Source organism: Pollachius pollachius (assembly GCF_949987615.1).
Source record: "Pollachius pollachius genome assembly, chromosome: 1".
Taxonomy (NCBI): domain Eukaryota; kingdom Metazoa; phylum Chordata; class Actinopteri; order Gadiformes; family Gadidae; genus Pollachius; species Pollachius pollachius.
Window position 1 is genome coordinate 47,741,579 of NC_136934.1, and position 13,471 is coordinate 47,755,049.

Sequence of the window (13,471 nt, forward strand, 5' to 3'; positions counted from 1 at the left end):
AAACTTCCTCTGATCTGCCGCTAATCTTTTATACTATTATTCCAAGTACATGCATCCGGCCGCCGCCCCAAACCCTCGCACATTCCCCCACCAACCGTTTAAACACACGCTCTCCCCTTAAGGCGAGAGGCGAGAGGCCATAGAGCATCAAGGAGGGGGGTGGGGGTCAGCGGGGACGACTGTAATCCGCTTCCGTGTGAAGCCTCGTTAGTTGCGAGGCAACCGGGGCCACCTCCACGGTGACGGACGCCTGCGGGGCCTCACCATGTTGAAGACGGCCATGACCAGGATGAGCGCGGTGGTCGTCATGGTGAGCGTGGTGCGGGGCCACGGCTTGTTGGCGATGATACCGGACGACCGCAGCAACCAGGTCCACGAGGCCGACGTGCTCTTACTGCAGTGCTGGGGGCAACAGGCGTGTGTGCACGTGAGCGCGTGTGCACATGAGCGCGTTTGCACGTGTTCAGGTGCGCACGTGAGCGCGTGTGCACGTGAGCGCGTTTGCACGTGAGCGTGTGTGCACGTATTCATGTGTGCACGTTGGCGTCTGTGCACGTGTGACTGTATATAAATGTCTGAACACACATGTGCCCGTGTGAGCACAGACACATGTTCCCACATGCACACGTATGTCACACGCGCACGCATTGCTCACACAATCATTTCTGATAAAAGAGTCCTCTTTCTAATTGGACCGTTCGCACAACCCGCACTATAAACAATAAGTGTTGCGTGATTGACCGAAGGCTCAATTTGTCAAGTCATTTCAACTCATCACAGACGGTAATAGTGTGTTATGTTCAGTGCAGTCAATGTCAAATAACGTGTGAAGGAAAGACTGGCACACATCAGTTCCAAAAAAGGCTCCGGTTTTCACACTCCCCCCCTCTCTTTTCCCTTCTGGCTTCCATTAGTAAATGGAAAAACAGAGTCGGACATAACAGCTTTCTGACTCAGTGTTTGGCCACTCTACGCTATTCAAATGAACGCACTAATTGCACCGCGGCAATTTATCATGAGTGGCTTTTAATTTCTCGCTGTGTAAAATGTACATTTAGCGAGCAGCGCTGAAATGTCACCTCACTTACTAGCTCAGACGGTTCGACTCTTAGCTTTAGCGCGCCCAGTTAAGGACAACTGCTTTCCGGTGTCTGACCCTGCCTGTAGCTGTTGAGTCTCTCGACTGTGGAAGACGATGATAATAGTCAGAGCTCGAATCGTTTGCCCGTTCATCTCTGAGCTGTCCTCAGTCGTCTGATGGAGAACAACAACACAGTGGTGGATATTTATAGATATATATATATATATGTTATGTGGATATGAGAGAAATACAGAACCGTAGTGATAGTGTGGCTTATCATCGCATCCTGATATCTATTTACATGAGATAGATTGAGTGAGTGTCTGAACGTGTCACGTTAATATGGCTTCCTTTTTCACCCTTCTGGTCTTGTGTTTATTGATTTCTTATGTGAAAATAGGAAAAAAAAGTTGCTCAACCTGGTAAAAAGATTTGGTTTGGCCTTATGTGCTGCAATGTTGCTTATATGTTTTTGCTTCTCCCTTTTCTCGATTGAAAAAGTGGATAAACATACATACACACACATGAACACACACATGAACACACACACAGATGTAGATATATAGAGAAGTGACAGCAAGGTAGCAGGATCCTCTCACAGGAGCCAGTTAACCAGAACAGAGCAACAACAAGGGACACGTCTTTGTTGGAGGAGAATGAGTCACTCTGTTACAGCCCGGGGCTGAATAGCTTTTCTCTGGTGTTCCATCCCAACTTTATCATTTTTTTGTTTCATTCTGCTCTCTATCGCACCCAGTTTTTGTGCAACGTGGAGGGCTTGGGAGGGCAGCGGGAACCCCAAGCCGACCCTTTAACGATCAGAAGAAACGTAATCTGAAGTGGATCTCATCATCCACAAAATGGCAAGTAAAACGAGAGGTGTGGGACAAAATGGGATCTTTATTTTACATTTAAGGCATTAAGCAGACGCCTTTATCCAAAGCGACTTGCAATGTTCATAGAAACATTAACAAATCGATGACGGAGACATCCATGCAAGGCGACAGCTAGCTCTTTAGGGAGCATTTATAGTTAGGGTTCCAACACACTAGCCGGCCGTGTGTAAGCACATTGCATGCTAAGACATAAGCTATGCTTTTGCATCTATGCATTAGCATTTGGATGTAAGGCGCAGGTTTTTTTGGCACAGGTTGTTGATCATGGTAATGATATGACTCGGCGTAAATTAGAATCTATTTGAACATGGACAGATGGTACACCAGATGACCACAGAGTACAGCGCGTGTCAGGCACAACACATAACCACGGAAGGGTACCCTTCTGATTGGCCGGAGCCGGCTGCTTACCAGGAAGTGTCCGATGAAGCAGATGACCAGGATCAGTGAGAGCGTGAGGAAAGACATCCCGAAGGAGATTCCCAAGATGGTCGTTCTGCAGACAAAAACAGATATAGACATAAATCCAGCTGCAATCCAGGGGTCCTCTCGATTCCATTCACTCCCTTAATTAGCAAGGAAGAAATATTTAGGAGAGACTCAGAGTGGGGGATCCCTCCATCCAGGGATGAGCGGGAGGGAAATGCCATAATTGACATCCATACATACAGTGGGGCAAAAAAGTATTTAGTCAGCCACCAATTGTGCAAGTTCTCCCACTTAAAAAGACGAGAGAGGCCTGTAATTTTCATCATAGGTAAACCTCAGCTATAAGAGACAAAATGAAAAAAAAAAATCCAGAAAATCATATTGTCTGATTTTTTAAGAATTTATTTGCAAATTATGGTGGAAAATAAGTATTTGGTCACCTACAAACCAGCAAGATTTCTGGCTGTCACAGACCTGTAACTTCTTCTTTAAGATGCTCCTCTGTCCTCCACTTGTTACCTGTATTAATGGCACCTGTTTGAACTCCTTACCAGTATAAAAGACACCTGTCCACAACCTCAAACAGTCACACTCCAAACTCCACTATGGCCAAGACCAAAGAGCTGTCAAAGGACACCAGAAACACAATTGTAGACCTGCACCAGGCTGGGAAGTCTGAATCTGCAATAGGTAAGCAGCTTGGTGTGAAGAAATCAACTGTGGGAGCAATTATTAGGAAATGGAATACATACAAAACCACTGATAATCTCCCTCGATCTGGGGCTCCACGCAAGATCTCACCCTGTGGGCTCAAAATGATCACAAGAACGGTGAACAAAAATCCCAGAACCACACGGGGGGACCTAGTGAATGACCTCCAGAGAGCTGGGACCAAAGTAACAAAGGCTACCATCACTAACACACTACGCCGCCAGGGACTCAAATCCTGCAGTGCCAGACGTGTCCCCCTGCTAAAGCCAGTGCATGTCCGGGCCCGTTTGAAGTTTGCTAAAGAGCATTTGGATGATCCAGAACAGGATTGGGAGAATGTCATATGGTCAGATGAAACCAAAATATAACTTTTTGGTAAAAACTCAACTCGTCGTGTTTGGAGGAGAAAGAATGCTGAGTTGCCTCCAAAGAACACCATACCTACAGTGAAGCATGGGGGTGGAAACATCATGCTTTGGGGCTGTTTTTCTGCCAAGGGACCAGGACGTCTGATCCGTGTGACGGAAAGAATGAATGGGGCCATGTATCGTGAGATTTTGAGTGAAAACCTCCTTCCATCAGCAAGGGCACTGAAGATGAAACGTGGCTGGGTCTTTCAGCATGACAATGACCCCAAACACACCGCCCGGGCAACGAAGGAGTGGCTTCGTAAGAAGCATTTCAAGGTCCTGGAGTGGCCTAGCCAGTCTCCAGATCTCAACCCCATAGAAAATCTTTGGAGGGAGTTGAAAGTCTGTGTTGCCCAGCGAAGGCCCAAAAACATCACTGCTCTAGAGGAGATCTGCATGGAGGAATGGGCCAAAATACCAGCAGCAGTGTGTGAAAACCTTGTAAAGACTTACAGAAAACGTTTGACCTCTGTCATTGCCAACAAAGGGCATGTAACAAAGTATTGAGATGACGTTTTGTTATTGACCAAATACTTATTTTCCACCATAATTTGCAAATAAATTCTTTAAAAATCAGACAATGTGATTTTCTAGATTTTTTTTTTTCATTTTGTCTCTCATAGCTGAGGTATACCTATGATGAAAATTACAGGCCTTTCTCATCTTTTTAAGTGGGAGAACTTGCACAATTGGTGGCTAACTAAATACTTTTTTGGCCCACTGTACATACATACATACATACATACAGGCAAAAAAAATTTAAATCAGTGATCGGATGCTGGCTAACGGGTTAACCGTAAGGAGAGTCGAGACACCTTAGAGATGAGCCGAGAGCCAAACTCAACTCACTCGTATTCATCATCCGTGGTCGAGACGAAACAGAGCACACCTACTTGGGCAGGACTAGGATCTGCACGATGAAGATGCAGAAGAAAATGAGGCAGGCGCAGGTCACGTAGTACTTGAAGGTCGGCAGAGTCGTCGCCCGGTACTGGAACGTCAGAAAGGAAAAGAAGTCACTTCCCCTCTGGTTGAGAACCGCCGATGTGTTCGCCATCGGCCTCGACGGCTCACTTTCAGTGTGTTTCACTCGGCAGACATGGCAGCTACGCCTGTGATGTGCCAGGGCTTTCAGGGGAAGTAAGGGTGGGGGTGTGGGTGTCAATGCGTTTCAGGGTTTTCCTTCCGAGCAGCCGTGCCAAACCGGAACGCCGAGCCGCTGCCAGATGCTGCCTGTGTGTGTGTCTGTGTGTGTGTGTGTGTGTGTGTGTGTGTGTGTGTGTGTGTGTGTGTGTGTGTGTGTGTGTGTCTTACCTCCTTCTCCAAGGACTTGTTGTGAAAGAATAACGATATTCTTTGGATGTCTTCGGATTTCAGCCATTGTCTGGAAGTACGTAATTAAAGAACAATGTGGGGACACGAGAAAACACAGATTAGAACGTATGTTGTTTTTTGTTGGTTGACAAAAGTGAGCTTAGCTACAAACTCATATTACCTATCTTTTTTATAATTAACAGCTCAGGGAATTGTGATTATGCTTATCACAATGTATTTTTTTAACTCTAGTCTAAACTTAGTAAATCACTTAGTATCTTACTCCATTAATCATCAAACACATTCATATGCACAGCGTCATCCAAAGCAGGGGCCTCCCACGATGGTGCATAACCCACATACCCTGCCCATCTCCTCTCATGCTCCATCTCACGAAGCATCATAAATACCCCAGAACGCGTACTTTTGAGAATTGATCCCATCAAAGGTCCTGATCATCCTCTCTGTGAGCTCCTCCTCGAAGCGCCTCTTCTGGGACTTGGTTCTGTGTCGCGCAGCGGGAAAAGACAGAGAACAAAGACATTCTCCTGATTTCACCGCCGATTCAGCCCACAAGCGACTAGGCCTGCAGCACGGCGGACGTAGCCAAATCAGGTCTGTTCAGCGTGGAAACAGGGCTGCATGCTAGGGAATAATCTAGCATGCCCCCCCCCCCCGTTGGATTATGCAGATATGTTGTTAAATCGGCAGTTTACCTCTCTGATCTCCGCTGGAAATGGTACTGCCCCATTGGCACGTCCTGACAAACCCGAAGCGATATAAGAGAGAGTGAGAGAGAGAGAAAGGAAGAGGGAGAGGAATCATGGTTTAGCTCAAACTGAGCCCTTGTTGGCTTTTGTAATCGGCGGCAAAAAAAACACTAAAATCAAGCTCAACTTGAGTTCACTCTGTAAGGATAGACTAACAAGAGAACGAAAACAGCTGGAGAGCCTTTTCTCTCTCCATTTTAAAAGAGACACTTAATCCAATCAGCCTTGAAGCACCTTTGTGTTTGCGTTTGTGCGCTTTCCTTCCCAGACTACCGTACTCACGACGGTGTTGATCTTGCCGTTCTCGTTGGTCATGCTGTCCCGGTGGTGCAGGTTGGCGAAGGGTTTGGCGGCCCCCCAGGACTCCAGGTACTGGGTCATGCGCACCGAGGCCCTCGTCTTTGCCCCGTACACCGTGTGGCGTGGCCGGTAGTGCTGCTGGGGGCTCCGTCGCTCCACCTGGATGGACGGACGGACGGTGGGTGGGAAGCAGTGGTTTTCATACAGTTTTCATTGAACGTGACGTCACTGGTCGGTTTTCATTGGACAACGATGTCCCTTGTCTGTTTTCATTTGACGTGATGTGACTTGTCTGTTTTAATTTAACATGATGTCACGTGTATGGCACTTAATGTACGCACTTATTGTATGTTGTACGTCCTGGCACTTAATGTACGCACTTATTGTATGTTGTACGTCCTGGCACTTAATGTACTCACTTATTGTATGTTGTACATCGTTGCCCTTAAAAATAGTCCTTAGCATTGTGGAGCATTTTCTCCTAGCTAGGGCTAATGTATTAAGGGAATGGGTTAACCTAACAATGTTAGTACTTGGCATTTGGCACTACCTTAGGGTTGATGACCAGGTAGGTGATGACCCCGTGCAGCTTCAGGTAGGGGTCTCTCTCCTGCCCGTCGCCGTCCTCCACCTTGTATGCCCCGTTCAGGTGCTCCAGCGTCACCGAGGTGATGTGGACTCGCCTGGCCGGAGGGACACAGGCGGTGGTGTCATTGGAATAATCGGCTCCCATTGGTGCCACCGTTAAAAAACGAATGTGTGTGTTCTGACTCCAGACACACACCGTTGGGTCTTGGGCCTGACACCAATAGGCGAATTGAGTGATAACGTATTTTTTCAAAGCCTAATTTCTGTGGTCGTGGCCATGATACAGACTATTTGATTTGAGATTAGATTCTTCAATATATTCAATTTAACCGACGTAAAATGGTGCAGGCATACCCGACAAAGGTCCCTTTGACCAGCTCCCCCTCCATGTGTTGAACCACTTTGTGAATAACAATTTTTGTTAGAAAGAAATCATGGCCATTGTGGAAACGGTTTGATTCAATGGGGTCATTATGAGCAGCTGTCTCACCCCGGTACACCTCCTGCCTCCATGTGATTGGCCAGCGTGACGTCATGTGACCACACGTCATACTGCCACTTCTGAAGCCCGATCACGCCACACAGCACGTTCCCAGAGTGCACTCCGACGCGCATGTTGATGTCAACGCCGGTGGCGTCTCGAACTTTCCTGTTACACAACGGAACATAATGCAACAGTGCAATCAGCCTCAGCTCAGTGTTTATCGACGTACAACAGGGTGTTGTACATAAAACATGGGAAACAATGCACAAGTCATTCAGTCACCGAAAATGCCATTTACTGTTCAACCAAAGAAAGAATTAGAAGAGCTGATTTACGTTTACCATTCATATATTCAAATTTTACTCTATCTCTAAATCTGCGTAAATAGAGTGTACGGTTTTAGCAACTGTCATCCTAACCGCTATCTCTGAGACTGTTCAGTGACATTCCTGTTCCAAATTGCTATGCAGCGACAACTGACACAAAAAGAGGGTTAATCACTGTCACACATTAAAAATCTACAACAAGAGAGCGAAACCAATGGATTGTTCCTTCATTTTTATCAATGACTGTGTTTATTTGTGTTTTGTTTACCAAAGTGCCACTGGCTGGTTTAAACTCGGAATCTCTTGAAGGGTAGCTATTTTTCGACTTAGGCAATATATTCCCACCATTTTCGGTTTAAGTGAATAATTTCAAAAAACTTTTTTTATATTGGTTTAGTTTAGAGCAATAAGCTAGTTTAGAGGGCTTCAGCCATTGCAGCTGAGAAACGGGCTGCAATGTAACCCTACCCTATGGGGCAATAGTGTCCCATTGATGTATGTCCTTTAAAAGTGCTTGTTTTTGCCATGGACAGGCTCAAACTGGTTTTATCACTGTATGGCACCACCTTTTTTCGTTCACCATTTGCTAGATCCGGTCCGGTTTGTTATTGTTTCTAACCAAATCTCACTAAATTAGAAGACTCGCTCTGAGATCTCGACCCTTCCTGACACAAATATTTAAGACAACACTACGCTACGCTTTCTGTAGTCCAACACAACAAACTCTTTTTCCGGCCATCCTCTCTCCAACTCTCACCGACGTTTCTATTATTATCTTCTCAAAACGAGATTCAGACACTTGTAATTACAATCTGAGCATGTCACTTGCAAAAACAAGCACTTTTAGAGAACGTAAATTGACTGGGCACTGTCGCTCTTGCTCTCGCTCAAAACTGGACCAATTTAAAAAATGGTTGTCGACATTAGTCACACAAAATGATGGGTTAATCTGTTTTGGCACTGCAATGGTGGAACGAGCTCCCTGTCGATGTCAGGTCCAAGAGTCGCTCACCAGCTTCTGCAAGAGACTTATGACTCACTTGGTCTGAGTTCACCTGGACTCTGCATAGCCTACTCCCTTACTTACTTTGGATTAAAGCGTCTGCTAAGTGCCCTAAATGGAAATGGAAATGCTAAGCTCCAGGTAAAAAAATCCCAAAGTTATCCTTGAGTGCATTCAGTCAGGAGAGATTATTCCACTGAGTCTTGTATACGGTCTCGGATAAACAATTCAACCCAACTCAGCCCAAAAAGGAATAATGATGTGACATTGCCATCGTCGTTTTACAAAGCTAAACTTGAGCCCAATATGACCTATAAAGTCACGGTGGGAGAGGGACTCACATAACCTTTGCCCATATTGTTCTCTGTCTTCCCAACAGCCTCCTATTTAATAAATACTAACCATCACCTAGCAACAGATGCAGACAAAGTCCAGCCCTAAAGGTCAGGCTTAAACACAGGAAACCAGCAATTAGGGTCCAGTTGCTTAACGCACTGTGTGCTTAAAAGCAATGGGCGTGTGTGTGCTCGTGTGCGCATGCGTCTGTGCATGCGTGTGTACGTGTGTCCGTGTGTGTGTACGCTACAGATATGCACACGCTGGGAATGCTATCGAGAGGACACATACACATGCAGGTCTGTGAGTGCATTGCAAGCTCATGCAGGGCTCTCTGGCCGTCCCCGCTTGTTCCCAACACACACAGCAGACGCCCCTGGACTCCTCTAGCCTCCCTGCTCTAGAGTCTCTCTCTCCATCCTGAGGTCTAAGATCAAGGTTGGTGTGGGTTCGTCACGAAGCATCTATTCACCGTGCTGAGAGAGGAACAGAAGCAGTCGATGTTGGACGTTTTGGGCTTTACATTATTTTCATTTGATGCCTGTTTTTTAAACATTGGACGTTGATATATTTATTTTTCTTTATTCGTATTCCGTCCGTTATCTCTTTTATTCTGAAACGATTACATCAGAGGGTGAGCCATGGCTAGCAAGCAGTGGATACAGAACGCGCTCGCAGGTAAAGTCAATTGAGAGATGTAGCGCAGTATAACCACACTCTCTTCGTCGTTGTAGTTGTGTCCAGCTGGAAGCACAACACCATCTTCCCACACAAAAGGTCTATTGAGCCAGGCGCAAGACTAACGCGTGTGTAACATGTGGGCCGATGGGTGTGAAATGATCGATAAAGGATCTGATAGTAAATAGATAGATTCCTTCTGAATGATGTGATAGATATTATACCCTGGCCGTCAGACATGATTGGTTTTCAACTGCAGGGTCAGTTCACAGAATGGCATTACAATGTGATAATATGGGACACACACACACACAAACGCGCACACACACATACACACACACACAAACACCAATAAACACCCAGACACCAACACACACACACACACACACACACACACACACACACACACACACACACACACGCACACAGCTATCCATTTGATTCCCATGGGCGAACTATTCGATTTGAATCCAATGTAATGTCCTCCTCACCCCCCCATGCTCACAGTGCTGGAGATGTAAGTGTTTGTGAGTTTGTGGGTATACCTGCCTGTGCATTTGTGTCTCATTAGACAGCAGTGACCCGACCCCGCTTCCTGTGTCTTATAATTATCTCCACAGCCACCCCGACAGGGACGCGAACGTGACTGTGAATCGGGCTCCCATAGAATAAACATCAACCTGACCAGCTGCCTCAGACCAGAGCAACAGAGCACTGAGAAAACAGCCTGCCCAGACCGCCGAGGGCCACACCAGCTCTTCGTCCTTCGTAGTGGGGGTATGCTAAAGGAAGGGCGCAAAACCTTTAACATCCCCGCCCTGCTCTGTTCGCTCTTCAAATTTCGTTATCCGTCGTGCCACACACAAACACGCACAGACAGATACTCACACGCAGACGCACACACACACACACGCAGGCACACACACATACACAAACACGTTCTTCTTGTCATCACCCCCTCCTCCGGTGGCTTTGTGTTTGCCCGGTGGCGTGGGAGGGTCAGAGAGGGACACTGACACCGCAGGCGGTACACTGAAGGTGTACTGAAGACCTGACGCGACCCCCGAGTGGACCCTATCTGACAACACACCATTTGAACTAGATCCCGTTTGATCCAGACCAAACTCAATTATATGTGAGAGAGAGCGAGAGAGAGAGACAGAGGGAGAGAGAGAGAGAGAGAGAGAGAGAGAGAGAGAGAGATGTTTGTGGATGTGTTTGTAGTGTGGATTATATCATCTTTGTTGTGGTTGTTGTGGCCTTTAATGGAGGCTTTCATTGAGAGGACAGAAAATCACCACCTTTTCCCGGAGTGTTCGTTCCTCTGCACTTTTCATCATCTGACGATAATTACCGCATTGTATGCCCTTTGATTGGCAACGCAAATAGAAAACATACCGGCGTTTTGGCTGCAGAACAATAACTATCCCCAAACCGCCACCAAGACAGTAAAAGTAAAAGGAGTTTGTGTACATTGGCATTGCTTGCACTTTTGCGTCCCTCTGGGCACTTGTAAAGAAATTTGAGTAGATAAATGTGTGCTGTGTAAATGGCTGCACATCAGGTATTTTAATGAAACAGCTTCTTTAATAAAGTAGGTAAGCATCCTCATTACCGCTTGAGATGTTAGGGATGACGCAATGTTTTCAAGACCGGCACGGCCATGAAATGTATGAAAAATGCACTCAATACTAGACTAGGCTACTAATCTACTACAGCTCAAAGTGGGCGTGTAAATTGAAATAAGTGTGGCCTTTCCACTTCAATAACCACCAAGGTGGTTTCACATACAAACTTCATTATTTTCTCCAGATACATCCATGAATTGTTTCACATAGATCACTCGGGTAAGTGTTGAAGGGACGAGAATGAATGGACGAAAAAGAAGAAGAAGAAAAACAACCACAACAACAACAACAATAGAAGTCCTCATAGTCCTCATCACTGGGTTGAAAAAATGTTAGGCTCTACAGCATGTAGCTTATAGGTCAGTGCGTAATGCGTTTCCCCAAAAAGCCCTCCATAAATGTGGTCGGAAGCAGGGAGGAAGCATCCCCTTCCATTCAAGACCCCTGGCAATTCCTGACCCACACCCACATGCCTAATAAGACTCCCGGGAATCCTAGGAAGCCTGGATTGCTTGAAGGCGGTTTCCATTCTTACATTTTTGTTGCTCTATGGCTATATATAAGTATTTCGTATTTTTTAAGATCTGTTATGTCAAACTTTGCCGCTGTGGGTCGATTCCCAAGTTGCCATCATTAAAACACACCAAGTTCAACACAGCAAGCCCCCTTCTAATCTGGTACACCGAAGCAGGCAGAACGTGACGTAGGTCCATGCTCATCACCACCCCTGTTGCAACCCCTGCCTGTCATAGCTGTGTCTCTCTTCCGTCTCAGCTGTCCATTGTCAGACGTATCAAAACTAATAACATTATTTATTCTGGTTGTTTTATGTGGTTTTTCATTATCACGGCTGCGAGATTCCCATTGCCATTGTGGGTATATATCGTGCCTCTATATCCACCCCTCCTTTTTTATTACCTTCCGAGCGGTAAAGCCAGGAGGCCTGCTCTGTGTGCGATCAATAAAGCATAACTCTTCTCATCCAATCGCTCATGAGCGATCATAAAAATCGAGCTCAAAGTATGCATGCAGCCACCTTTGATTCGTGTTCCCCGCTGGCCGTATACAGAGGCGTCTGCTGGTGAATCATCCACTGAGGGAGACGCAGTCAGCTAACTAGGAAGTGGAACTGGAACCAATATAAGGCTTGGCAGAAGACGGCCATGTGTGTGATGGGAACAACTGATGATTTCTTTAGACCCCCGCAATAAAAGCGGTGATGAAAAGGTGACAGTGCGCAGACACCAAATTGCCTGTGTGGCTTTTCCCATTTATTTCGTTACTCCAAAGCACTTGCTATGATGCAGTGGTTTAATAAATTGACCCGAGACTAGCAGCGGTGTTATAGTCTAGAGAAATAATAACCTACACTCATTCAAGAACTGACACAGCGATACTATGTCAAACCCTCCTGTCTCTATCTCTCTCTCTCAATCTCTCTCTCTCAATCTCTCCCTTCACATTATCGCTCTCCTTCTCCATGTGCGATTCAAATAGAATATGAATTCAAGAGTAAAGTGTTGTTGCAGATACAGCCCATAATACCCCAGGTCCAAAGCATTGCATTTGATGCTTCCTCTTTTATAGACGTTGTAATAGGCAATACAAAGGCCACGCAAACTAATTGTACACGTAGCCAATGGCGGTTCTACATGGGGGTCTACGGGGGCCAGTGCCCCTGTAGACACGTCCCTGGCCCCCCCTGTGGCCCCCCCTTGCAGACCAAATAAAACAATTATGATTTTGCTGATTTTAAGGAGATAATTTGACGCAACGTTCTACACGGGTTACTTAGATAGGCTAACCCAAACACCGTGCTGCTGCTCGGTAAGTGAGAGCTCAGCGACTACCCTTGGAGAAAGGAGCAACAATTTTTCCTGTTGCAAGAGTCGAAGCAAAGCAAGACGATTTAATTTTGTTGTTCTTGCACATAACCGTGTTACTGAAGTCCCTCACACTGATGATGAAATTAACTTTGTAAATGTCTGGTCTCGATATATTTAGAAACTTAAATCATTTCTAAGCAAACTCATTAAAGCAGAAGCGAGTGTCCAAATGTCAGGATACTTACTAGGTCTAGGCTACACAATGTTGTGATGTTAACCACGTATTTTCATCCGTTTTGGCTGCTGCATTGGGATAACAAATACTTTTGAGTAAAGAGTAGAAGGCTATCTGCCCGTGTTAAGTAGGGAGGGATTGTTATGCAACAAAATCTAATGCATGCCCCTACGTTTTTTTTTCTTCTAATAGCAGCAATCATGAAATGAGTAAAGAACAGTAGAACAGTGAAGTTTTCTTTGAGCTCTTTAGACTGTGCAAGATTGCTGTTACCCTTCCTGTCAACACAGCCTCTTGGGAACACAGTTTCTCCACACTAAAACTGATAAAGTAAATAGGAAATGGCACATTGTTTTGCACTTCGTTGTTACCCTGGAGGTTTTTTTTCACATTGACACACTGTATGTTGTAACCTGTACTGTATTATTATTATTTTTTTTATGGCCCTACCTCTCT

The 13,471-nt window shown here is 45.7% G+C and overlaps 1 protein-coding gene across 1 annotated transcript in view; it reads right to left on the reverse strand.

The window, feature by feature from the left end:
* The window catches only part of adcy2a (adenylate cyclase 2a), a gene marked incomplete at its 3' end in the record, with an annotated part of 60,119 nt that overhangs the window by 15,013 nt on the left and 31,635 nt on the right, over positions 1–13,471 (reverse strand). The window contains exons 8-16 of the mRNA XM_079741652.1: positions 6,990–7,148; positions 6,462–6,594; positions 5,894–6,070; positions 5,558–5,601; positions 5,266–5,346; positions 4,842–4,911; positions 4,421–4,518; positions 2,389–2,473; positions 265–402 (exon numbers count right to left, since the gene is read on the reverse strand). Coding sequence (XP_079597778.1) covers positions 265–402; positions 2,389–2,473; positions 4,421–4,518; positions 4,842–4,911; positions 5,266–5,346; positions 5,558–5,601; positions 5,894–6,070; positions 6,462–6,594; positions 6,990–7,148 — 985 coding nt within the window. The remainder of the gene's footprint in view (positions 1–264; positions 403–2,388; positions 2,474–4,420; positions 4,519–4,841; positions 4,912–5,265; positions 5,347–5,557; positions 5,602–5,893; positions 6,071–6,461; positions 6,595–6,989; positions 7,149–13,471) is intronic.